This window comes from Lepidochelys kempii, chromosome 7 (genome assembly GCF_965140265.1).
Source record: "Lepidochelys kempii isolate rLepKem1 chromosome 7, rLepKem1.hap2, whole genome shotgun sequence".
Taxonomy (NCBI): domain Eukaryota; kingdom Metazoa; phylum Chordata; order Testudines; family Cheloniidae; genus Lepidochelys; species Lepidochelys kempii.
Window position 1 is genome coordinate 46,648,448 of NC_133262.1, and position 25,567 is coordinate 46,674,014.

Genomic DNA, 25,567 nt, shown 5'->3' on the forward strand with positions numbered 1-25,567 from the left:
GGGTTGGCCCAGAGGGCGGGGGCCCCGTGGCTAAGGCGGCGGGGGCGGGGTTGGCCCCGTGGCTAAGGCTGGGGAGGGGGCGGGGTTGGCCCAGAGGGCGGGGGGGCCCCGTGGCTAAGGCTGCGGGGGGCCCCAGAGGGCGGGGGGCCCCGTGGCTAAGGCTGGGAGGGGGCGGGGTTGGCCCCAGAGGGCGGGGGGCCCGTGGCTAAGGCTGCGGGGGGCGGGGTTGGCCCCGTGGCTAAGGCTGGGAGGGGGCGGGTTGGCCCCAGAGGGCGGGGGGCCCCGTGGCTAAGGCTGCGGGGGGCGGGGGTTGGCCCCGTGGCTAAGGCTGGGGGGGTTGGCCCCAGAGGGCGGGGGGCCCCGTGGCTAAGGCTGCGGGGGGCGGGGTTGGCCCCGTAGCTAAGGCTGGGGAGGGGGCGGGGGTTGGCCCAGAGGGCGGGGGGCCCCGTGGCTAAGGCTGCGGGGGGCGGGGTTGGCCCCGTGGCTAAGGCTGGGGAGGGGGCGGGGTTGGCCCAGAGGGCGGGGGGGCCCCGTGGCTAAGGCTGCGGGGGGGGGGCCCCAGAGGGCGGGGGGCCCCGTGGCTAAGGCTGGGGGGGGGGCCCGAGGTGGGGGGGGCGGGGTTGGCCCCAGAGGGCGGGGTTGGCCCCGTGGCTAAGGCTGGGGAGGGGGCGGGGTTGGCCCCAGAGGGCGGGGTTGGCCCCGTAGCTAAGGCTGGGGAGGGGGCGGGGTTGGCCCAGAGGGCGGGGGGCCCCGTGGCTAAGGCTGCGGGGGGCGGGGTTGGCCCCGTGGCTAAGGCTGGGGAGGGGGCCCCGTGGCTAAGGCTCGGGAGGGGGCGGGGTTGGCCCCAGAGGGCGGGGGGCCCCGTGGCTAAGGCTCGGGAGGGGGCGGGGTTGGCCCCAGAGGGCGGGGTTGGCCCCGTGGCTAAGGCTGGGGAGGGGGCGGGGTTGGCCCCAGAGGGCGGGGGGCCCCGTGGCTAAGGCTGGGGAGGGGGCGGGGTTGGCCCAGAGGGCGGGGGGCCCCCGTGGCTAAGGCTGCGGGGGCGGGGCTGGCCCCAGAGGGCGGGGGGCCCCGTGGCTAAGGCTGCGGGGGGCGGGGTTGGCCCCGTGGCTAAGGCTGGGGAGGGGGCGGGGTTGGCCCCAGAGGGCGGGGGGCCCCGTGGCTAAGGCTCGGGAGGGGCGGGGTTGGCCCCAGAGGGCGGGGGGCCCCGTGGCTAAGGCTCGGGAGGGGGCGGGGTTGGCCCCAGAGGGCGGGGTTGGCCCCGTGGCTAAGGCTGGGGAGGGGGCGGGGTTGGCCCCAGAGGGCGGGGTTGGCCCCGTGGCTAAGGCTGGGGAGGGGGCGGGGTTGGCCCAGAGGGCGGGGGGCCCCGTGGCTAAGGCTGCGGGGGGCGGGGTTGGCCCCGTGGCTAAGGCTGGGGAGGGGGCGGGGTTGGCCCCAGAGGGCGGGGGGCTCCGTGGCTAAGGCTGGGGGGGGGGGGGGTTGGCCCCAGAGGGCGGGGGGCCCCGTGGCTAAGGCTGGGGAGGGGGCGGGGTTGGCCCCAGAGGGCGGGGGGCCCCGTGGCTAAGGCTGGGGAGGGGGCGGGGTTGGCCCCAGAGGGCGGGGGGCCCCGTGGCTAAGGCTGGGGAGGGGGCGGGGTTGGCCCCAGAGGGCGGGGGGCCCCGTGGCTAAGGCTGGGGAGGGGGCGGGGTTGGCCCCAGAGGGCGGGGTTGGCCCCGTGGCTAAGGCTGGGGAGGGGGCGGGGTTGGCCCCAGAGGGCGGGGTTGGCCCCGTAGCTAAGGCTGGGGAGGGGGCGGGGTTGCCCAGAGGGCGGGGGGCCCCGTGGCTAAGGCTGCGGGGGGCGGGGTTGGCCCCGTGGCTAAGGCTGGGGAGGGGCGGGGTTGGCCCCAGAGGGCGGGGGGCCCCGTGGCTAAGGCTGGGGAGGGGGCGGGGTTGGCCCCAGAGGGCGGGGGGCCCGTGGCTAAGGCTCGGGAGGGGGCGGGGGGTTGGCCCCAGAGGGCGGGGTTGGCCCCGTGGCTAAGGCTGCGGGGGGGGGGGGTTGGCCCCAGAGGGCGGGGGGCCCCGTGGCTAAGGCTCGGGAGGGGGCGGGGTTGGCCCCAGAGGGCGGGGGGCCCCGTGGCTAAGGCTGCGGGGGGCGGGGTTGGCCCGTGGCTAAGGCTGGGTTGGCCCCAGAGGGCGGGGGGCCCCGTGGCTAAGGCTGCGGGGGGCGGGGGTTGGCCCCGTAGCTAAGGCTGGGGAGGGGGCGGGGTTGGCCCAGAGGGCGGGGGGGCCCCGTGGCTAAGGCTGCGGGGGGCGGGGTTGGCCCCGTGGCTAAGGCTGGGGAGGGGGCGGGGTTGGCCCAGAGGGCGGGGGGCCCCGTGGCTAAGGCTGCGGGGGGCCCCAGAGGGCGGGGGGCCCCGTGGCTAAGCTGGGGAGGGGGCGGGGTTGGCCCCAGAGGGCGGGGGGCCCCGTGGCTAAGGCTGCGGGGGGCGGGGTTGGCCCGTGGCTAAGGCTGGGGAGGGGGCGGGGTTGGCCCCAGAGGGCGGGGGGCCCCGTGGCTAAGGCTGCGGGGGGCGGGGTTGGCCCCGTGGCTAAGGCTGGGTTGGCCCCAGAGGGCGGGGGGCCCCGTGGCTAAGGCTGCGGGGGGGCGGGGTTGGCCCCGTATGCTAGGCTGGGGAGGGGGCGGGGTTGGCCCAGAGGGCGGGGGGCCCCGTGGCTAAGGCTGCGGGGGCGGGGTTGGCCCCGTGGCTAAGGCTGGGGAGGGGGCGGGGTTGGCCAGAGGGCGGGGGGCCCCGTGGCTAAGGCTGCGGGGGGCCCCAGAGGGCGGGGGGCCCCGTGGCTAAGGCTGGGGAGGGGGCGGGGTTGGCCCCAGAGGGCGGGGGGGCCCCGTGGCTAAGGCTGCGGGGGGCGGGGTTGGCCCCGTGGCTAAGGCTGGGGAGGGGGCGGGGTTGGCCCCAGAGGGCGGGGGGCCCCGTGGCTAAGGCTGCGGGGGGCGGGGTTGGCCCCGTGGCTAAGGCTGGGTTGGCCCCAGAGGGCGGGGGGGCCCCGTGGCTAAGGCTGCGGGGGGCGGGGTTGGCCCCGTAGCTAAGGCTGGGGAGGGGGCGGGGTTGGCCCAGAGGGCGGGGGGCCCCGTGGCTAAGGCTGCGGGGGGGCGGGGTTGGCCCCGTGGCTAAGGCTGGGGAGGGGGCGGGGTTGGCCCAGAGGGCGGGGGGCCCCGTGGCTAAGGCTGCGGGGGGCCCCAGAGGGCGGGGGGCCCCGTGGCTAAGGCTGGGGAGGGGGCGGGGTTGGCCCCAGAGGGCGGGGTTGGCCCCGTGGCTAAGGCTGGGGAGGGGCGGGGTTGGCCCCAGAGGGCGGGGGTTGGCCCCGTAGCTAAGGCTGGGGAGGGGGCGGGGTTGGCCCAGAGGGCGGGGGGCCCCGTGGCTAAGGCTGCGGGGGGCGGGGTTGGCCCCGTGGCTAAGGCTGGGGAGGGGGCCCCGTGGCTAAGGCTCGGGAGGGGGCGGGGTTGGCCCCAGAGGGCGGGGGGCCCCGTGGCTAAGGCTCGGGAGGGGGCGGGGTTGGCCCCAGAGGGCGGGGTTGGCCCCGTGGCTAAGGCTGGGGAGGGGCGGGGTTGGCCCCAGAGGGCGGGGGGCCCCGTGGCTAAGGCTGGGGAGGGGGCGGGGTTGGCCCAGAGGGCGGGGGGCCCCGTGGCTAAGGCTGCGGGGGGCGGGGCTGGCCCCAGAGGGCGGGGGGCCCCGTGGCTAAGGCTGCGGGGGGCGGGGGTTGGCCCCGTGGCTAAGGCTGGGGAGGGGGCGGGGTTGGCCCCAGAGGGCGGGGGGCCCCGTGGCTAAGGCTCGGGAGGGGGCGGGGTTGGCCCCAGAGGGCGGGGGGCCCCGTGGCTAAGGCTCGGGAGGGGGCGGGGTGGCCCCCAGAGGGCGGGGTTGGCCCCGTGGCTAAGGCTGGGGAGGGGGCGGGGTTGGCCCCAGAGGGCGGGGTTGGCCCCGTGGCTAAGGCTGGGGAGGGGGCGGGGTTGGCCCAGAGGGCGGGGGGCCCCGTGGCTAGGCTGCGGGGGGGCGGGGTTGGCCCCGTGGCTAAGGCTGGGGAGGGGGCGGGGTTGGCCCCAGAGGGCGGGGGGCTCCGTGGCTAAGGCTGGGGGGGGGGGTTGGCCCCAGAGGGCGGGGGGCCCCGTGGCTAAGGCTGGGGAGGGGGCGGGGTTGGCCCCAGAGGGCGGGGGGCCCCGTGGCTAAGGCTGGGGAGGGGGCGGGGTTGGCCCCAGAGGGCGGGGGGCCCCGTGGCTAAGGCTGGGGAGGGGGCGGGGTTGGCCCCAGAGGGCGGGGGGCCCCGTGGCTAAGGCTGGGGAGGGGGCGGGGTTGGCCCCAGAGGGCGGGGTTGGCCCCGTGGCTAAGGCTGGGGAGGGGGCGGGGTTGGCCCCAGAGGGCGGGGTTGGCCCCGTAGCTAAGGCTGGGGAGGGGGCGGGGGTTGGCCCAGAGGGCGGGGGGCCCCGTGGCTAAGGCTGCGGGGGGCGGGGTTGGCCCCGTGGCTAAGGCTGGGGAGGGGGCGGGGTTGGCCCCAGAGGGCGGGGGGCCCCGTGGCTAAGGCTGGGGAGGGGGCGGGGTTGGCCCCAGAGGGCGGGGGGCCCCGTGGCTAAGGCTCGGGAGGGGGCGGGGTTGGCCCCAGAGGGCGGGGTTGGCCCCGTGGCTAAGGCTGCGGGGGGGGGGGGTTGGCCCCAGAGGGCGGGGGGGCCCCGTGGCTAAGGCTCGGGAGGGGGCGGGGTTGGCCCCAGAGGGCGGGGGGGCCCCGTGGCTAAGGCTGCGGGGGGCGGGGTTGGCCCCGTGGCTAAGGCTGGGTTGGCCCCAGAGGGCGGGGGGCCCCGTGGCTAAGGCTGCGGGGGGCGGGGTTGGCCCCGTAGCTAAGGCTGGGGAGGGGGCGGGGTTGGCCCAGAGGGCGGGGGGGCCCCGTGGCTAAGGCTGCGGGGGGCGGGGTTGGCCCCGTGGCTAAGGCTGGGGAGGGGGCGGGGTTGGCCCAGAGGGCGGGGGGCCCCGTGGCTAAGGCTGCGGGGGGCCCCAGAGGGCGGGGGGCCCCGTGGCTAAGGCTGGGGAGGGGGCGGGGTTGGCCCCAGAGGGCGGGGTTGGCCCCGTGGCTAAGGCTGGGGAGGGGGCGGGGTTGGCCCCAGAGGGCGGGGTTGGCCCCGTAGCTAAGGCTGGGGAGGGGGCGGGGTTGGCCCAGAGGGCGGGGGGCCCCGTGGCTAAGGCTGCGGGGGGCGGGGTTGGCCCCGTGGCTAAGGCTGGGGAGGGGGCGGGGTTGGCCCCAGAGGGCGGGGGGCCCCGTGGCTAAGGCTGGGGAGGGGGCGGGGTTGGCCCCAGAGGGCGGGGGGGCCCCGTGGCTAAGGCTCGGGAGGGGGCGGGGTTGGCCCCAGAGGGCGGGGTTGGCCCCGTGGCTAAGGCTGCGGGGGGGGGGGGGTTGGCCCCAGAGGGCGGGGGGGCCCCGTGGCTAAGGCTCGGGAGGGGGCGGGGTTGGCCCCAGAGGGCGGGGGGCCCCGTGGCTAAGGCTGCGGGGGGCGGGGTTGGCCCCGTGGCTAAGGCTGGGTTGGCCCCAGAGGGCGGGGGGGCCCCGTGGCTAAGGCTGCGGGGGGCGGGGTTTGGCCCCGTAGCTAAGGCTGGGGAGGGGGCGGGGTTGGCCCAGAGGGCGGGGGGCCCCGTGGCTAAGGCTGCGGGGGGCGGGGTTGGCCCCGTGGCTAAGGCTGGGGAGGGGGCGGGGTTGGCCCAGAGGGCGGGGGGCCCCGTGGCTAAGGCTGCGGGGGGCCCCAGAGGGCGGGGGGCCCCGTGGCTAAGGCTGGGGAGGGGGCGGGGTTGGCCCCAGAGGGCGGGGGGCCCCGTGGCTAGGCTGCGGGGGGCGGGGTTGGCCCCGTGGCTAAGGCTGGGGAGGGGGCGGGGTTGGCCCCAGAGGGCGGGGGGCCCCGTGGCTAAGGCTGCGGGGGGCGGGGTTGGCCCCGTGGCTAAGGCTGGGTTGGCCCCAGAGGGCGGGGGGCCCCGTGGCTAAGGCTGCGGGGGGCGGGGTTGGCCCCGTAGCTAAGGCTGGGGAGGGGGCGGGGTTGGCCCAGAGGGCGGGGGGCCCCGTGGCTAAGGCTGCGGGGGGCGGGGTTGGCCCCGTGGCTAAGGCTGGGGAGGGGGCGGGGTTGGCCCAGAGGGCGGGGGGCCCCGTGGCTAAGGCTGCGGGGGGCCCCAGAGGGCGGGGGGCCCCGTGGCTAAGGCTGGGGAGGGGGCGGGGTTGGCCCCAGAGGGCGGGGGGCCCCGTGGCTAAGGCTGCGGGGGGCGGGGTTGGCCCCGTGGCTAAGGCTGGGGAGGGGGCGGGGTTGGCCCAGAGGGCGGGGGGGCCCCGTGGCTAAGGCTGCGGGGGGCCCCAGAGGGCGGGGTTTGAAGCAGCTGGCCCTGGCCTCTGTCTGAGCCAGGGTGCTGGGCTGATGGCCCCGTCGCTCGGAGCCAGGCGGGCTCCCGGCAGCCGCAGCGTCCCCGGTCTCTGCCCCAGCTCTGGGGCGGACCGGAGGTGCCCGAGAGCAGGGGCCCTGGCAAAGCGGCTGCCCCGGGCCCTTCCCCAGCAGCGCGCGGGGGGCGATACCTGCCGAGCGGGGAGGGGCGGCCCGCGAAGACCGCGCTTCCCGGGGTCGAAGGTCGGCCAGGAAGCCCGGGCGCGAGCCGTGACGCCAACCAGGGGGCGGAGACGGGCCCGGCAACAGGGTGCGAGCGCTGGCCCATGGGCGCAGTGACCCCTAGTGGCTCGCAGGAGACGAGCGGGGGGCAGGAAGGAAATGCACCAGGGCAATGACCCTCCCATCTGCACTGGGCTTGCAGCCCTGCGGCTACATCCCCACGGCAGACAGGCCCTGAGAAGAGAAGAGAAACGGAAGACCGCGTTGCATGTTTATTATAGAGGAAGTTTCCTTATGTAACTCCATGAGTGGTCAGTAGTAGATTGGCTGCTTGCAGAGGGAGGTGTAACTGTTGCCCGCGTTGCATGGGGAGGGTGAATCTTAGTGTTGCCAACTCTTGTGATTTTATTGTGAATCTCACAATACGCTGCTGTGTTATTCTTCAAGCCCCAGCTCCTACTCTTCTGTTGTTTCAGGAGAGTGCCAGCTTTCATTTTCCCTCCACATCCTCCCTCAAAGTTGCAGCCTTGGTAGGAAAATATTATTCCCATAGCAGGTCTGAAAAGTTATAATGAGCGATTGCAATGGAAAGAGCTGGTCGCAGGGGGTGCCCTCCTCAGAGGCTGCTGGCCAGCTATGTGTTGGGCTGACGTACACAGGAATGATAGGTAGCCAGTTATTTGTTGTTTTGTCACTGGCTTTGCAGAGGCGAATAATTCAACTGTGAAGAGAAAGAGGGGAGACTTAGCTCTAGGATTTCGCAATGGTTCCAATATTGTCCAGGAAATGCTGTGTGCAGTGCACAAATATTGCCCAGAAGGGTTAGTGAATTATTTATTTTTTTTGTACAGGGAGCAGGAAAGACTCCAAGTCTGTGTCCCCCAACCTGCACTTCCACATATGTGGGTCTCCTGTGCTGCTTCTATGTGGTTAGCCACAGGTGTCCACCACATACCAGAACTTCCCACACCACTTCTGCATGGCTAGCCATGGCTATTCCATCTGTCCATGTATCAGGGCCTCCCATGTTACTCTGGAGTAGGTAGCCATGGGTGCTCCAGGCTGCTGGGCATTCCTTGCTACTCCTGCACCTCCAGCAGTATCTTTGTGGAGCTCATCTCAGTAGTAGCAGCTCACTGCATCTCTGATGCTCTCAGGGATGGGAACAGGACACTGCTGTGTGAAATTCATAGAATCATAGAATATCAGGGTTGGAAGGGACCTCAGAGGTCATTTAGTCCAACCCCCTGCTCAGAGCAGGACCGATCCCCGACTAAATCATCCCAGCCAGGGCTTTGTCAAGCCTGACCTTAAAAACTTCTAGGGAAGGAGATTCCACCACCTCCCTAGGTAACACATTCCAGTGTTTCACCACCCTTATAGCGAAAAAGTTTTTCCTAATATCCAACCTAAATCTCCCCCACTGCAACTTGAGACCATTACTCCTTGTCCTGTCATCTGCTACCACTGAGAACAGTCTAGAGCCATCCTCTTTGGAACCCCCTTTCAGGTAGCTGAAAGCAGCTATCAAATCCCCCCTCATTCTTCTCTTCTGAAGACTAAACATCCCCAGTTCCCTCAGCCTCTCCTCATAAGTCATGTGTTCCAGTCCCCTAATCATTTTTGTTGCCCTCCGCTGGACTCTTTCCAATTTTTCCACATCCTTCTTGTAGTGTGGGGCCCAAAACTGGACACAGTACTCCAGATGAGGCAACAACAATGTCAAATAGAGGGGGACGATCACGTCCCTCGATCGGCTGGCAATGCCCCTACTTATACATCCCAAAATGCCATTGGCCTTCTTGGCAACAAGGGCACACTGTTGACTCATATCCAGCTTCTCGTCCACTGTAACCCCTAGGTCCTTTTCTGCAGAACTGCCGCCAAGCCATTCGGTCCCTAGTCTATAGCGGTGCATTGGATTCTTCCGTCCTAAGTGCAGGACTCTGCACTTGTCCTTGTTGAACCTCATCAGATTTCTTTGGCCCAATCCTTAATTTGTCTCGGTCCCTCTGTATCCTATCCCTACCCTCCAGCGTATCTACCACTCCTCCCAGTTTAGTGTCATCTGAAAACTTGCTGAGGGTGCAATCCACACCATCCTCCAGATCATTTATGAAGATATTGAACAAAACCGGCCCCAGGACCGACCCCTGGGGCACTCCACTTGATACCGGCTGCCAACTAGACATGGAGCCATTGATCACTACCCGTTGAGCCTGACAATCTAGCCAGCTTTCTATCCACCTTATAGTCCATTCATCCAGCCCATACTTCTTTAACTTGCGGGCAAGAATACTGTGGGAGACAGTGTCAAAACCTTTGCTAAAGTCAAGGAACAACATGTCCACTGCTTTCCCTTCATTCACAGAGCCAGTTATCTCGTCATAGAAGGCAGTTAGATTAGTCAGGCATGACTTGCCCTTGGTGAATCCATGCTGACTGTTCCTGATCACTTTCCTTTCCTCTAAGTGCTTCAGAATTGATTCCTTGAGGACCTGCTCCATGATTTTTCCAGGGACTGAGGTGAGGCTGTCTGGCCTGTAGTTCCCAGGATCCTCCTTCTTCCCTTTTTTAAAGATGGGCACTACATTAACCTTTTTCCAGTCATCTGGGACCTCCCCTGATTACCATGAGTTTTCAAAGATAATGGCCAATGGCTCTGCAATCACATCCGCCAACCCCTTTAGCACTCTCAGATGCAACGCATCTGGCCCCATGGACTTGTGCTCGTCCAGCTTTTCTAAATAGTCCCGAACCACTTCTTTCTCCACAGAGGGCTGGTCACCTCCTCCCCATGCTGTGCTGCCCAGTGCAGTAGTCTGGGAGCTGACCTTGTTCGTGAAGACAGAGGCAAAAAAAGCATTGAGTACATTAGCTTTTTCCACATCCTCTGTCACTAGGTTGCCTCCCTCATTCAGTAAGGGGCCCACACTTTCCTTGACTTTCTTCTTGTTGCTAACCTGAAGAAACCCTTTTTGTTAGTCTTAACATCTCTTGCTAGCTGCAACTCCAGGTGTGATTTGGCCTTCCTGATTTCACTCCTGCAAGTCCGAGCAATATTTTTATACTCATCCCTGGTCATTTGTCCAATCTTCCACTTCTTGTAAGCTCTTTTTTGTATTTAAGAGCAGCAAGGATTTCACTGTTAAGCCAAGCTGGTTGCCTGCCATATTTACTGTTCTTTCTACAATCGGGATGGTTTGTCCCTGTAACCTCAATAAGGATTCTTTAAAATACAGCCAGCTCTCCTGGACTCTTTCCCCCTCAAATTCAGGTGGTGTGCTCAGCTGTGAGAGCTGGACTCTGTTTGCAGTGAGGTTTGGTTGGATATTGCAGTTGGGAGAAGAGATCAGCTTGCTCCATTCTGCCTGTTTCATTTTAATGTGTCCTGCCACCTTCTTCCCCACAGAGACTGGGGTGGCAGAGTTTGCGTGGGGTCATGGGGAATTGAGGAGCGAAAGAGTGAAATGTGCAAAATGAAGGTTGTACCCCCTCTGCCCTATCGTCTGAACCCTGGCAGTGCTTGCACCTAGGATGGTTTGCGTCGCAGCATTGGCAGGGCCTAAGAGCACCTGGGAGTGTGAAGAACAGAACGAGGCTGGGGATGGTGGCTTTAGAATAATTACAGTTTGCAGTGAAGCTGTCTTGCTAGGTAAATGAATATAAGCAAAAGTTGTGGGTTCCTTCCCAGTTTGCAGTGGTTGTCAGCACCATATCAGGTATTTCTGCTCAGCACAGGCAGAGCTGGGTATTTTGTTACATAGCCCTTATTTCAATGAGCTGAGTCAGGAAGTTGGCACAAGATGGGTCCCTCTACTGCTGGATTCTCCTCCCTCCGCTCCCAGGTTTTTGCTCTGAGGCCTGTTTACTAAGGAGAGCTGCTGAAGGGTGCTGGGGGCTTGGTCTGGGAGCCTACTGGAGAAATGTAACAGACTTGCTGGTAATTGTTTCATTGATGTGAACAGCTGGTTGAATTCTGGGGTGGCAGAGGGGTGTTTACTACAGCTGAGCTCTATGAGCCCCGGTTTGGTAGAAAGGAGGGAGCTGGGAAAAGGGAGGGAGCAATACAATAGCAGGGCTGTAGGGTGAGTGGAATGTGTAGCAGTACCTGACAAGGTGGGTTAAGGTGCCGTATGATGGACACGAGGGAGTCTTGAGTTCTAAACCTGACTTTGTTATTCTGCATGCTAGTTAATCCGTGCCTAAATTTCCCCCAGAGATGACCATTGCTGCTTCCTGGTGGGGTTGTGAGATTGTGGTTTGCTGTACAGTAGCATTGGGGAACCCTGAGCAAGGCTCAGGGCAGGGCCCCATTGGGCCATGGCCTGGAGGTTTTCTGTAGAATGCTTTTAAGACAAAGTGGGGGAGTGCAAGGCAGATTTTCCAACAGTGTGTGTGTTATTGGTTGTGGGGAAGATCTGCGGGTTAAAGGGTTGTAAAGAATCACAAACAAAGGAGGGAGGGAGGAACAAGCTCTAGGGATAAAAACAGGGACCTGTTGAAAGGATGGCCAGAGAGGTAGGGCAGGACTAGGGAGACCCCCAAACCTCCCCACTCACTCTGAAGCTCCAGAGGGAGATGAAATCCTTAGAGACCAGGCTCAAAAATCCCCTGAGGACCTGTACAGCCTCACCCTCCAAACGGCCCCCATTGCCTGCCTTTGGAGGGTGCCCACACGGGGGCCGGGAGGAGGAATAAAGGGGCGCCCCCCAGGAGCCCGGAGGCGGCTGGGGAGGGTGATTCCCCCGGCTCAGTCCTGTCCCAGTCCACCCGCTCAGAGGCTCCCCAAGCGCGCAGAGTGGTGGTTGCTGCAGCTGGGCTAGGGACGGTCCGGTCCGGCTCTTTGGGGACGGGCGCGGAGCCGTCTGCCCGCAGCTGTGCGTTCTCGCCTTCCCCCGCTAGGTGGGGCTCGAGCCAGGCTGGCGGGGGTGCTTCAGTGCCGCACCAGCCCGGGCGAAGGCGGCGGCGGCGGCTGTCAGGCGCCGCGCAGCAAGGCGGTAAGTGCGTGCGGTCCCCGGGGACTGGGGCGCTGGAGGCGCCTGGCTCCGGCGCGCCTGGGGGAGGCCCGGCCCGGCCCGGCCTGGCCTGGCCTGGCGGGCAGCGCTCGGGCGCGCTGGCCGAGGCGTGCCGGTAACCAGGGCTGCTGCCCCCCTCGCCCCCTTGAGAGCTGGGGGCGCAGGCAGGCTGGGCCGGGGGCTGGCGATGGCCCCGGTGGAGGGGCGCACAGGCCCGGAGTCGCTCCGGCGCACTGCGATGCTGCGGGGAGGGGCTCTAGCCGTGGGGGCCGGCTACTTTGGAGCGCCCGTGGCGCGGCTGGAGGCGGGGAAGCGCTTGGTAAACAAGGGCGTGTCCCAGGACACTTGGGCAGAGGTGGGCCTGGCAGCCCCAAGCTCCGGCCGGGGGCCCCCGGAACTCCTGCTCTGATGCGCCCAGGTGGGGTGAGGTTTTGTGGGACAGACTCTTCTGCTCTGGTTCAAAGATGCCCAGAAGGGAGCAGGTGACAGAGCGTCTCTCTGCCTGCGAAGGCGGGCATGGCACGCTCCCCTCCACAGCGGATGCCACCCCAGAGCGGCTGGACCAGGTCATCTCGGAGCAGGCCGCCCTGCGTGAAGCCCTGGCCTCCCTCTCACTCTGTGTAAGCTGGCAAAATGCCTGGAGGAGACGGCCGGCCGGGTGGAAGCCCTGGATGCCAAGGTGGTGACCACGCAGAGCTGCGTGGTGAAGCTCGCGGCTCTGATGAGAGAGCTGGCCCAGAGCGGCCTGGAGACAGAGCGCCGGCTGGAAGAGCTGGAGAACAGGGTGCGGGCCCGGAACATCAGGGTCATTGGGGTCCCGGCTGCTGTGGGAGACACAGACCTCATCCCCTTCTTGGAAAATCTGGTGCAGCTTACCTGGGCTTAAATGCGAAGGAAGCTCCTATGTGTATAGAAAGCGCGTACCGGCTTCCCATGAGGGAAGCAGGCGGCGGTGCCCAGGTGCTGGCACTGTGCTAATGACCCTCTCCGATTTCTGGGCCCGAGAGAGAATTCTGCGGGCAGCACGGGCCTGCTGCACAACCAAATTCCAAGGCCCCAACGTCTCCTTCTTCCCCGACCTCAGCCCTGCCACACATGCCTGGCGGCAGCGCCTCGTGGTGCTCAAGCAAGCGTTTGTGAAGGAGGGGGCTCAGGCCTACGTCCTGTACCCTGCCAAACTAAAGATCCTGTGCCAGGGGCAAACCTATGTCTTCAGAGACTGCACATCTGCAGCCCGCCTGCTGGATGAGATCAGACAAGGTAGTCGGTAGTGGGTGCAGAGAGCAAGGCTGAGCTTAAAGTGAAAGGCCCAGGGCCTGCCTGCTGGTGGGCAGTAAGATGCTGGGGCACTTCTCGCATTGCAGTGCAGCATTGAGTGCTGAGTTTCTTAGGGGCATGCTCAATAAAGGGGAGTCTTGTTTGCTCTGTCTGTCATGTGGATGAGCCGCTCAGGTAATTGGGAGCCATGGATGACTGAGGTATGGCATGTCCAAGACAGCGGCTTTCTCCTTGCCTAAAGCCTCCCCTGTTTTTGGTTCTCCTGGCTACAGTATTCATCCTCCTCCGTATTTGTGTGCTTAGATCGTCAGCTCTTGGAAGCAAGTACTGTCTCTTTGTTCTGCATTCATACAACTCCTAGCATGGTGGGGGCCTCGTCCATAGGTGGAGGCCCTTGGCCCCACCACAATGCAAATAAAAACTGAGTGTTGATGTGCATCATCCAGCAACTATTATGTTTCACCCCAGAAGTGGCTGGATGTCAGTGGTGGAGGAAGTGAGCTTCCAATGTCACTTGTAAAGTGCATTGGGGCCCTTCTGGATCAGATGTGTGTCAGTTACCATCACGTTAATTACTTGCACCTTGATGACAGGATAGCTTTCAGCTTGAGTCAGGTGATTTGCCATACAGGCTAGTGCTTGTGTGGAGCACCTGACCCCATTCAAAGATCTCATTCCCTCTGTGTGTTTGTGCTTCTTTGAAATGCTGTTGCCCAAACATTCAAAGCCCTTGAAAGCAAATAGTGCAGAGTACATGCCCAGCCTCAGGGCTTCCATGCAGCTTGCATGGCTTGCAGTCTGGGGAGGCCTTTGAAAATCTCATCCCTGAGACTTAGCTGCTGCCCACAGAACACAGAGAATAATTGGGGCACCTGGAGGATGCTGGGGCCCCTCAGTGCTGTCTGGGAACAATAGAGTACAGCAAGTGGGGGCCCCTCTGACCTTGAGCACTCACCTGTGGCATTCTTCTTATGCACGCCAAATTAATTACAGGTTTCAGAGTAACAGCCGTGTTAGTCTGTCTTTGCAAAAAGAAAAGGAGTACTTGTGGCACCTTAGAGACTAACCAATTTATTTGAGCATAAGCTTTCGTGAGCTACAGCTCACTTCATCGGATGTAGCTCACGAAAGCTTATGCTCAAATAAATTGGTTAGTCTCTAAGGTGCCACAAGTACTCCTTTTCTTTTTGCAAATTAATTACAGAAAGCGTCTCCCAAGCAGCAAGTAGGGAGTTGTTTCTCCTTGCAAGCATGTCTTTGCTTGTGAGCCTCCTGCAGAGCCAACTCTGTTAGGGCCCTTCCATCCCCTCTACGCTGAGCAGGGGAGAATTCCCCTAGTGCAGGGCCTGCCAAGGACTCCAGACAGCACTGAACTCCTTAGGGTGTTATATGGGGCCCCTCTATGCTGGGGGGCAGTGAAGTACATTGCCCTGTCCATCAAAGGCGGTGTAATGACTGTGCAGGGAGGGCAGCCCAGCCCAGCGTTCTGTTAATCTGCTAGCACTGGCGGCCCAGAGCTCAAGGCTGGCTGTTCTCTCTGGCCGTGCTCTGCCTTGTGATGTGCTGCAACCCAGGGGTTCAGATTTAAAACTCTGCTGTAGAAAGGGCTGGATAGTGCAAGAGATTGAATAATGGGCCACGGAGTCTCGCCAGGGTACCTGCTCAAACCCCACCTCCGCTGGTGCTTCCTAGCAGGCAGGTTTGTGGATAACTGGCCCCCATGGAGACTGGCCTCTAATTTCTCCCTTATAGCTGGGTCCCTCACACTGGGGCTGGAAAGGGGGAAGCTTTCACTGCTGCAGCACCTGTGCTGTGGGTTAAGGGACGCTGCTGTCTAGGGCCATCGGTCTGATGCCCTGGCACTAAGCCCCCTGTAAGGAGGAGAGTGCCCCTGAAGATGTGCCAGGTGACATGAGTGTGAAGTTTCCTGAATACTGGAACATGCTGGGAGCAGCTCCCTACAGTACCAGCCAGGCGCCTGCAATAACCATAACTGGGGGGGAAGGCCAGTTGGGGGGCCTTTAAGAGCTACTATGTTTGGGGATCTGGAGGGAGTCTGCCACCCATGTCTTGGGATCTGACCCGTGTTTTCTCAGGGCTGTTGCATGTCCCGCGGGTGTGTTGGGGGGTGGGACGGAACATGGAGCTGGGAAGGTTCTGGGCGGTTGGGAGTGATGGGTGGGGCGGTTGTGGGGGCAGCAGGAGGCTTCAGGGACAAAGCAGGGGAAAAGGCAGCAGGGACAGTAAAGGGGAGGCAGGGGGAGTGCCTGGGAGGAGATCAGTGTCAGGGCCTGTGTGAGGGGTGGGGGTGGCATAGAAACCACAGATCCTGGGGAGTGGGTAGGCTGTGAAAGCCACTGTGCGGAGGAGTCCTGCCAGTGCCAGGTGGGCCAGGCTGGACCCCTCTCTGCAAGGGGGCACCTGTTTGTTAAACTCTTCCTCTGTGCAGCGACCCCCCAGCACTAGTTGGTTCCCAGGGGTAAGTGATTTGGGGCAGGGGAGAGGTACAGTGAGGGTGGCTGTTGCTACCTAACACAGTGCAGGTGCTGGGGTCACAGCCCCAGCCCAGGGGGCTCCGGACCAGCCTGCCTCCCTTCGGGCATGACCAGGATGGTGGCTAGGAGTGAGAATGAGGCAGAGAGACCAACACCGGCTGCTTCCCTGAGCCTTAGACAGGGTAGGGCCCGGCCTGAATCGGCCTCTGGGCCTGAAGTGTCTCATCCTAGTGACCGTAACACCAGAATTTCTGCGCTCTGCTGCAAACGTCCCCCTAACGTCTCTTCTGGCCTAGGGTCATGCATGAGACTTCGGGGGTAAAGGAAGCCCCATCATCCCCCATCCCCAATAAAAAGCTGGGGGCCAGAATCCACCTTGGTCCCCACCCCCCTGTGGTGCCCTGGTATTTGGGTGGGGAAGGGCGCATTCCTGATTGGGAGGTTGCCCTGGGGGATAACTGTGCCACCTTAGTGTGCGTGTGTTGCCCCGGTCAAGTATGCATCCCTCTTCTCCTGGTCATTGCTGAGCCACGAGGTCCCTTGTCTCCTCTTCCATGGCTGGGCCTTGCTGTGCGTGGCGCTGTCTGAGCTGCAGCATGGAGCCGGCACTTAGCTGTTCACCTTCTCTCTCTGCCCCTTTCAGAACGGCTGACGATGGCTTTGATCCGCAACAGACTGGGGCTGCTGGTCCTCGGGGTCCTCGTCACCTTTGTCCTCTACCTGTTGCTCCCTGCAATCCAGCACGAGAGGTTCACGTCCAGGGCAGGCAGCCACAAGGCCCAGGCCAGGGCTGAGGAGAAGGGCCAGCAAGATGTCAATGTCACCGTCCTAACAGGGACCATTGCAGGGAGCCCGTCCATCTTATTCAGAGAAGGCTTCCTGCTCCAGAGAGCTGGGACTCCCAGCCCCAAAAGGTGGGTTAGTCTTCTGGCCACCAGAGCTGGTTCTGGTGTCAGCACTGTGGGTCATCGTAAGCAGTCTATATCCTAGATCAGCTGCCCTAGATCTGTGCTCTTATCTGAGCTCCTAGGATGAGCAGGGTCTGGCTCCCTGGTACGGGAGTGGGAAACTTCCAAGAAAAACCTGGGGCAGGTGATTCAGTAGCTGGTGCTACTCTCTGTAAATCAGCCCTGTATGGTGTTGGGGTTGGGGCAGGGATGAGAGTAATTTAAAGGACTTACAGGTACTCTGGAGTCCTGAGCAGGGGGCGTGGCCTCAACCAGAAGAGGCTGGACCTTTAAATACCCGGGCCCTTTAAATCAAGATTTAAAGGCCCTGGGGCTCCGGCTGCGGCTGGGAGCCCCGGGGCCTTTAAATCACCCCTGGAGCTACCAGCTGCAGAGGCAGCTGGTAGCCCTGGGGCTCAGGGTCAACTTAAAGGGCCCGGGGCTCTGGCTGCTGCTACCGCTGCGGAGCCCCTGGTCCTTTAAATCACCGCCGGAGCCCAGGGCTAGTGGTGGCGGTCGGCGCTTTAAAGGGCCTGGGGCTCTGGCTGCTGCAGGGAGCTCCAGGACCTTTAAAGCGCCAGCCTGGGGAAGCTGGTCCGGTCCGGCACAGCATACTGGCTCTTGCCGGTACACCATACCGGCTTTCACCTCTGGGTCGGGGTGAGCTTCCCCGGGGACACCAAAACGCCCAGTTCCTGACCGCTTGTAGTCACTATATATCCTTTGTCACTCCTTGCAAGACTAGGGATCTTATCCCAGGTGCTCATCCCAAATCTTAATTACTCTTAAATGTCGGTCCAGTTGAAACTGCAGTGCTGGTGTTTGATCATTTCCTGTCTGACACAGTTTGGTGAGCTCTGAAATAGCTGCTGCGTTCCACCCGAGAGGTGGCTGCACTTCTCCGTAGCGGGAAGTGACTCTCCTATGTGTTCAGCAGGGATCAGCCAAATCTGCTGATCCAGAGGCCACCTTGGATCTACGTAGATAATGGTGACAAACAAAACATAGTGTCTGTCATCCTAACAGCCCCAGGCTCTCCTGCTGGTAAACTAGCACAGAAACAGCCTCCCCTGCCCCAGCCACAGCAGGGTGGGTCCCACTTCCCTCCTGGCGGGTGCCCCTCTACCTGCTGTTGTGTCCTCTGCAGGCTGGAGGTGGTTTTTCTGCACGGCCAGGCTTTTACTTCGAAGACCTGGGAGGACCTTGGGACGCTGACCCTGCTCTCAGAGGAAGGATATCGCACTGTTGCTATCGACCTGCCTGGTAGGAATATGTCATCCACGTATCCCAAGTTAATTTCTGCCTGCAGCGATAGCTCCCGTCTCCCTCTGCCCGCCAGCCAGCTGGCATGTGCCAAAGAGACTGTACAGCCCCATGCCTCTTTAAGTGGTCAGTTCCAGGGAGTCATATGTTCTAGAGATGTTCACTACATACACCATGCTTGTGCCCCTGGATCTGTTCCTCTCCTGGGGGTGCTGCCCGTACGCACTGGGCAGAAGGCTGGGGCTTCGGCAGGGATTTTGATTTTGCGACACTGTTCCACATTGCCCTGGAGATGTAGCAAGACTAGCATATGTGAGTCCTGCTGGCATGCAAACCCAGCACGTCTGCTAATTAACTTGCATGTCCCACAAGAAATCTCCATTGCACTGGCTCCTCGCTGGGGTGAGGCCTGTTGGGGGCGAGGGAGGAAAGGTTTAGGATGGTGAAACCTTCCTCCTGCTACAGGCTCTGGCTCCCCATGCAGACGCCTTTGCCTGGGCCTTCGGGGCAGGCTAACCCCTCCTCCTCCTCCGCAGGCTACGGCAACTCCCCACTTTCCGATTCTGTCTCCACGGAGCAGGGCCGTGTCACCTTCCTGCTGCATGTGCTGAAGGAGCTGGGGATCCAGAGGCCAGTTCTGATCAGCCCGTCCATGAGTGGCCACTATTCCGTCCCCTTTGTCCTGGTACATGGGGCGCAGCTGAAGGGCTTTGTGCCCATTGCGCCTGTGGGGACCCAGGAGTACACGGCCCAGCAGTACCAGCAGGTCCAGGTATGGCAGGGAAGGAGAAGCATCTGGCTCTGGGGCAGGAGACAGAGCTGGTCCCTAGAGCAGAGGCTTCTCAGCTGGTCGGTGGGGGGTGGGGGTAATCAGGGCCTGACTCACAGAGGAATTTGTCCACTTTTGTGACTGCAGCCCGGAGCTTCTCTAGTCACTGCAGCAACGGCTTGTCAGCCCAGCTTGCTGCAGTACAGCTCCCCATCTCAGCTACAGCCTTCTCTGAGGCTAGGAGGCTGTGTGTGTGTGTGTGTGTGTGTGGAGGGGAAGTTGAAGAGGCTGTGGACCCCGCTCCCCGGGGCGCTGTGTGTGGGAAGGGCAGCCCTAGACCCCATGCTCTCTGGGGCTGGGGGGCATGGTCGCAGGCTCCCCAAGGCTCTGGGGTGGGGGTTTGAGTCCCAGGGGGCCCTGGGATACACTCTGCCTGGACACCTCTGCCCTGTCTCAGAGCTACGCTGCTCTCCAGGTCCCTCGTGCCGTGCTCTCAGGGCAGCGCAGGTGGGCGGCGGTCTGTTGCCGGCCTCCCGCTGCTGAGGGGTGGCGAAGGTCTGACGGCTGAAGTTCTCCCTGTCTCTCTGCAGACGCCGACTCTGATCATCTATGGTGAGCGCGACTCCGGCCTGGGCGCTCAGTCCCTGCAGAGCCTGCAACAGCTCCCGAAGCACAAAGTGGTGGTGCTGCCTGACGCCGGCCATGCCTGCTACCTGGAGAAGCCTCGCGAGTTCCACGAGGTGCTGCTAGCCTTCCTGGGCGAGCTGCAGTGAACATGGACCCACCTGGGGCCGGAGCCTGGCTGCGCAGAGCCTTGGCTGCGTGGCTGGGACGCTGACTCTCTGACCCCGTCATTAAGGGCTGTGGGACTTGTCCGGGGGTGGGGAGTTCTCACCGCTGCCACCCTCCTGGGTCTCTGATCCTGCGGCAAGTCAGGCTGGAGGAAGTGTGGGAGCCAGGGGCTTGGTAAGGGACTTGTTGGATGTCGTCAGCCTCTGCAGGGTGATGTGCCAGGTGCTGGGATTCTGCCTGCTTAGGGGCATGATTCTGCTGTGTGTGTCGGGAGGTAACCAGCCCCCTGCCAGCTTCTGGCTGTGCTCTCCTGTTGCACGATCCTCGTGTTTGTTGTTTTCTCATCCCCCTGCCTTGCCTCTCTGCAAGGAGCCCTCGCTAGGGCCATGAACCGTTGCTGCTGAATGATGGGCTGGTGTGTTCGCCTGAGGGGTGGGGGACAGGCCAGGTGACTTTCTGGGGCTTGTTCCAAAGAGCGTCACTGTAGAGTAGCTGAGCATCTCACTTGGCAGGGGCTGAGGTGCGGCGGGGCTTGGTCCCCACCAATGGCTCCGATGGGTTAGCGGTTGTGTCTGATGGTTGTTTGTAGGGGGCGTTAAATGGGCCCTTTGCCCGCGAAGCAAGGACCGTTGGCATGTTTCCGGGGGGTAAATGATTTAACTCCTGGGTGGGTAAGCTGCTCTGACCAGGCCCAGAGGAGGGAGCTCTGTGGAGGAATCTGGTATGAGGCCAATAAACCATTTGTACAGTGCTTTCTGGGTGTGTCTCTGGTGAGGCCATGCCGGGCTGTCTGTGTTTGCCCCCCCGCCCGCCCTGGCAGTGGGTAACTCCTGCACCCCGGAGCTGGGGCTTTGAGGGAGGAGGCTGGCTCCTAACTACTGTGCGCCCTGGATGCCACACCAGAGTTTTGTGTCCGTAGCTGCTTTCCTGCGTGCAGTGGCAGCCAGCCGGCTGCATGCAGAGTGGCCTTGGGCACTCTCAGCTCCACCTGTCCCTTGCCTCTCCTCTAGGACAGGTCCCAGAGCAGCTAAGGGGGCGCTGGCCGCTTGAGCCCATCCTGCAGTAGATGAGCAGAGAGCCGCCCTGCGTGCAGCTCCACGGGCGATGGAGCTGTCGCTGCTGGGTGGGGCGGTGGGAGCTTGGCTCTCTGGGACAGGGACTGTCTTGTCCGGACAGTGCCTAGGCGAATGGGCCCTGATCCTTCAGGGGAGTCCCTACTAGCAGTGGGGGAACCAATGGCAGCAGTGCACTTGCTGTCTGCACTCACAAACTCCATGGCCCGAAGTATCTCTCTGCTGGTTCTAACCACGGAATACCTCCCTAGTGCATACTGCAGGTCCCCCTTTTCTCTGTTCTCGGGGGCTCGTGGCCTCAGTTGAGTGTTACCACTCCAGAACGTGTTGCAGAACTTCCCTGAACAAACGCAGCCTGTCCAGCGCTGGGACTTCTACCACAGCAAGCCCTGGGCCAGCCAGCCCCCCCCCCAGGTGGTGTCCGTCCGTCACCGCAGCTCAGACTTTGGTGGCGAGGGGCTAATTGCCACTTGGTGTTTCTGAACTAGAATGATTCCAGTCTCCTTGCCAAGCCTCCTCCTGGTGCCCTGTCCTGCCCACTACATTCTGTCTGGTTCTGCTAACATTGCAACTCTGCCACTCCAGTAATTAGCCTCTCTGCAGATATTCCAAAGAGCTGGCTAAGAAATCATTTCCCATCCTCCGGGAGCTGACTTTACTGCTCCCCCTCCCTGTTGAATGGAAAGGACAAGTTGTTACCCGGTGAACCCAGCCTCCAGTGAGGAGCTGATCAGACCGATTCATCCCCTGTGTGTGCTATGTTCCACCCCAGACCTGGCTGCATTTTAGGAGGTGAATCTGGCTAAGTCTTATACCATGTCTTCCGAGATGAATCCTGCCCTGGGACCCTTCAGGGTAGCTCTAACTAGCCGTGAGAGGAAGCACTGTGGGGTAAGCTCCCTGCCCCACGGTCCCCAGCAAAGTGGGAGCAGTAGTTCTGAAGGGAAGTCCATGCTTGTCTACTAGGAGCCTTGATCCTCTCCCAAATGTATCAGCGCAAAGCCACTTTTCTTAGGTTGATACTGAATGGGACTCTCTTTGCCACTGTCAGGCAAGGTGGGGTCACTGCGCAGCAATGAAAGTGGTGGCCTTCATGCCAGATATCCCCAAAATGCACTGTATAGATACTCCCCCACATTGCACGCACAGCTTAGCATCTGGCAACTGCTCAGCCAGGCTGTGCAGCAGCGGGGCGGCCCAGCAGTCAGAGCACAGTTAAACTCAGCAGGACGTGGGCCATGATGGTGGATTTCCAGGCAGCAAGGTGTAAATCAGTCTGGGGTGGATCTTGGCAGTGGCACATTGCAGCTATGGGTGTTCTGCATTCCCCAAGTGTTCCTGTTGGACTGGTAGCTACAGTGAGACCGTACTGATGATCCATGCTGCCTTCAGGGCAGGGGTTGGGGTCACTAGGACCCCTCTGAGGGGGCGAGGAGTTGTTTAAACACTTACAACTCATAGTGAGCCACCCATAATGCTTCCCACCCCCAAAGCTCTGTACACCCAGTAACCACTGGCCTCACCATGCTGCTGGGGGCAGGGAAGAGCATTAACCCTGATTGACGGGGAAACTGAGGCAGGCTGTGACATGGCTTGTTCAAGGTGGGAGAGGGGGAGTGAACGTCGGATTAAGGATCAGAACTCAGGATCTCCTGGCTGCCAGTCCTGTGCATGGACTGCTCAGATGGGGCTCCACTGAACCTAAGGTGTCCCCTGCGTGGGGCTTTCGGTTTGGCCTAGCCTCCCTGGGCTGCTGCCACGGGGAACACAGAAAAGCAGTGCTAAAGATAAGTATTGCAGGGGTATGGGGACACTCTGCCTGGGCTAACTGGCCTGGAGCTGATCAGGGGAAGGGGGTGTTGGGTGTTGAATGAACAGCTGGAGAGCTGAAGTGAGCTCAAGAGATGCACCGGGAAAGGGCATGGCTGGGTGGGAAGGAAAGGAATTTTATAAACTGGGTGGATTCTCATAAAGGGGATGAGTGAGCTAGCTAGCTCAGGAGAGAAGGGAAAACCTCTGGAGCAGAGAAGGAGCAAGGTGGGCCAGGTAGGAGCCCTATTTGGGGTTAGGGAGACACCCAGGGTACAGAGGCCTGGTGTCCTCTTCCGAGAGGAGTTTGAAGGCCAAAGGGCTAGAGGGAAAGGCCCTATGGGTTGGAATCCTGGCCAGAGGGCAGCCAGAAGCAGGAGTGAGCTCCTAAACCCACAGGTGGGGGGTGAATCATAGAATATTAGGGTTGGAAGAGACCTCAGGAGGTCATCTAGTCCAATCCCCTGCTCAAAGCAGGACCAACCCCAACTAAATCATCCCAGCCAGGGCTTTGCCAAGCCGGGCCTTAAAAACCTCTAAGGATGGAGATTCCATCACCTCCCTAGGTAACCCATTCCAGTGCTTCACCACCCTCCTAGTGAAATAGTGTTTCCTAATAGCCAACCTAGACCTCCCCCATTGCAACTTGAGACCATTGCTTCTTGTTCTGTCATCTGGCACCACTGAGCTCCATCCTCTTTGAAACCCCCTTCAGGTAGTTGAAGGCTGCTATCAAATCCCCCCGCTCACACTTCTCTTCTGCAGACTAAATAACCCCACTGCTTTCCCCATATCCTCAGAGCCAGTTATCTCATCATAGAAGGCAATCAGGTTGGTCAGGCGTGACTTGCCCTTAGTGAATCCATGTTGACTGTTCCTGATCACCTTCCTCTCCTCCAAGTTCTTCAAAATGGATTCCTTGAGGACCTGCTCCATGATTTTGCCGGGGACTGAAGTAAGGCTGTAGTTCCCCAGGTTCTCTTTTTTTAAATATGGTCCCTTCTGACCTTAGTATCTATGAATCTATATTTGTCTTTTTCCAGTCATCTGGGACTGCCCCCGATCACCACGAATATTCAAAGATAATGGCCAATGGCTCTGCAATCACATCAGCCAACTCCCTGGATGCAATAGATTTGGATCCATGGACTTGTGCACGTCCAGCTTTTCTAAATAGTCCTTAACCTGTTCTTTCACCACTGAGGGCTGCTCACCTACTCCCCATGCTGTGTTGTGCAGTGCAGCAGTCTGGGAGCTGCCCTTGTCTGTGAAGACTGAGGCAAAAAAGCATTGAGTACTTCAGCTTTTTCCACATCATCTGTCACTAGGTTGCCTCCCCCATTCAGTAAGGGTCCCACACTTACCCTGACCACCTTCCTGTTGCTAACGTACCTGTAGAAACCCTTCTTGTTACCCTTCACATCCCTTGCTAGCTGCAACTCCAGTTGTGCCTTGGCCTTCCTGATTACACCCCTGCATGCTCTAGCAATATTTTTATAGTCCTCCCCAGTCATCTGTCCAAATTTCCACTTCTTGTAAGCTTCCTTTTTGAGTTTAAGCTCACCGAAGATTTCAGTTTGCGGATACAGACTGACACGGCTGCTACTCTGAAACCTCTCACTGATGGGCTACGTTACCCTGGCCAAGCCACGGTGGCTCCCACATTTAGACTCTTGTGCCTCAAATGAGGCACTTAAAGGTAGATAAAGGCAAGGACGTAGGAATGGCCTGTTTTTTCCGAGGGGCTGCTCCCGCTCCAATGCAGTCACTAGTGCTGAGGGCTAGGGTCCCTGCTGGAAAGCAGGCCATTGTCATTTATGCACCTGTATTTGGAAGGTATTGGTGCTTCTGCATCTCTGCGCCTCAGTTTCCCTGGCTGTACAATCTGGCTGATGATACTGACATGCCCCAGAGAGCAGCTGGGAGGCTTGTCCCTTTGAATTCCTCAGCTGGAAGGGGCCATGGGAGGGTCAGGGGAACGGTATCCTCTGTCTAAGGTGCTACAGGTTCATCATGGGCAATTCAGAACCAGCAAAGATCCCCCTTCCCTACCCCATTCCAGTTCTCTGCCCTGGGTTTGCAGGAGGGCAGGAAGTGACCCTGGAAGAGGAAAATAATCAGAAGAGAGGGACCAGAGCTGGAATGGCAGGACCCAGCTCTCTCCTACTCCTGTGTTTGAGGTGGTGCGGAGAGGGAGTTTCTGGTCCCATCTCTGCTCAAGATAATCTTCAAAGAGCTAGTTGAGCAATAAGCCCTTAGGTGACTAGGGCAGCCATGCGGGCCCTGGGCTGTGGAAAGTTCAGGGTTCACTTGCCCCACTCCCCTGCAGCTGGTTAAACTTTCTGTTGATCATCATGCCCTGGTAGGAGTGACCCAGCTGGGTCATTCACCAGGGGGCCTCATGCCTTACAGGGCCTGGGCTGAGTGCTGGGCAGTGGCTGGATTTTGTGGGACGCAGGGTGGGTCAAGCATATGACCAATCTTCCCTCTGGAAGGGAATGTGGCTCTTGCTGACACTAAGACCAGGTAATGCCCGGCCACAGGGAGAAGGAAAGTAGAACCTCTTGGGGTCCCTCGTTTCCCCCAGCCGTGGGAAGTTAGTGAGATTGCAGCAGTCCCAGGGCTCCCACTCAGCACCATCTAGTGGGGACCTGCCTCCTGCGTGTTCCCTGTGTCCCACCACTAATAACTGGACCATTCAACATGACGGACCTCATGCGCTCCCACCCCCAACAATAGAGGGACTCAAGGGAAACCTTCCCCAGCTTGGCTCTGGGGCACCAGTACTATATGTTGCAGCACAGCACAGCGCTGACGGCAGCCAGGAAGCCCTTCTCAAGTTATTTTAACAGTCTTCCAAGCCAGATGGGTTTTACCCCAGGGCACAACAGGAAAGATGCTCTCCTGAGCTCAGCAAATGCCCGGTGGATATCTGTGTTAGCAGCATCTTCTGAGATGATTACTGATGATTTGTACAGCAGCACTTATGGATTGGGGTAGGTACCGTCCAGTCCTGTAATAACAAACCAATCCCTGTTCTGACAAGCTCCCACGTTTGGTTAATGACAAGATGCAATCAGTGGATAAAAGGATTGAGGGGGAAGAAGGATGAGATGAGCCTGTTCTTGGAGTAAAATCGCCACTAGTCCATACATCCGGCATACAGGAGTGCTACAAAATGGATAAACCCCAGGGCATCATTAAATCTGCTCAAACTAGCTGTTGGTCTTATTCACCCCATTCTACTATACAGGAGCAAAGTCTGGGGTCCAGCATTACTAGCTAGTTACAAGAATTGGGATAAAACCCAAGAGAGACTTGACTTCTGCAATTCAACCAACAGCTATTCCAGGCACACAGGGCCGGTAGCAATAATGGCTGCAGAATAGAAAGGGGTCAATTGCCTCCCCCTAAATTGTGGTGTTTCAACCAAACCAGCCCCCTTCAGCTCGAAGCCATAAAGGATGAAGACCTAAGTCCAGATGATGACAATACACTCCCATGTGTCATCCCTTCTGGGTTTCAGCA

The 25,567-nt window shown here is 61.4% G+C and overlaps 3 protein-coding genes across 7 annotated transcripts in view; 2 read left to right on the top strand and 1 right to left on the bottom strand.

Moving 5' to 3' along the window:
* Nucleotides 1-6,670, bottom strand: part of ABHD14B (abhydrolase domain containing 14B) — a 15,404-nt gene extending 8,734 nt beyond the window's left edge. Inside the window, exon 1 of the mRNA XM_073352520.1 lies at nucleotides 6,565-6,670. The gene's annotated coding sequence lies outside the window, so the exon portion shown is untranslated. The remainder of the gene's footprint in view (nucleotides 1-6,564) is intronic.
* ACY1 (aminoacylase 1) overlaps nucleotides 1-25,567 on the top strand; it is a 455,667-nt gene that overhangs the window by 398,273 nt on the left and 31,827 nt on the right. The gene's annotated exons all lie outside the window — the stretch shown is intronic.
* On the top strand, nucleotides 11,511-19,908 carry ABHD14A (abhydrolase domain containing 14A). Of its 4 annotated transcripts, none has more exons than XM_073352526.1 (5): nucleotides 11,511-11,595; nucleotides 16,030-16,300; nucleotides 17,481-17,596; nucleotides 18,133-18,368; nucleotides 18,956-19,908. In XM_073352526.1, the coding sequence occupies exons 2-5, from the start codon at nucleotides 16,041-16,043 to the stop codon at nucleotides 19,136-19,138; spliced, it is 795 nt and encodes a 264-aa protein (XP_073208627.1). In that variant the 5' UTR covers nucleotides 11,511-11,595; nucleotides 16,030-16,040; the 3' UTR covers nucleotides 19,139-19,908. The 4 variants fall into 4 exon arrangements, with proteins under 4 accessions (XP_073208627.1, XP_073208625.1, XP_073208624.1 ...); XM_073352524.1 differs by lacking the exon at nucleotides 11,511-11,595 and adding an exon at nucleotides 11,659-12,397; XM_073352523.1 differs by lacking the exon at nucleotides 11,511-11,595 and adding an exon at nucleotides 12,406-12,873.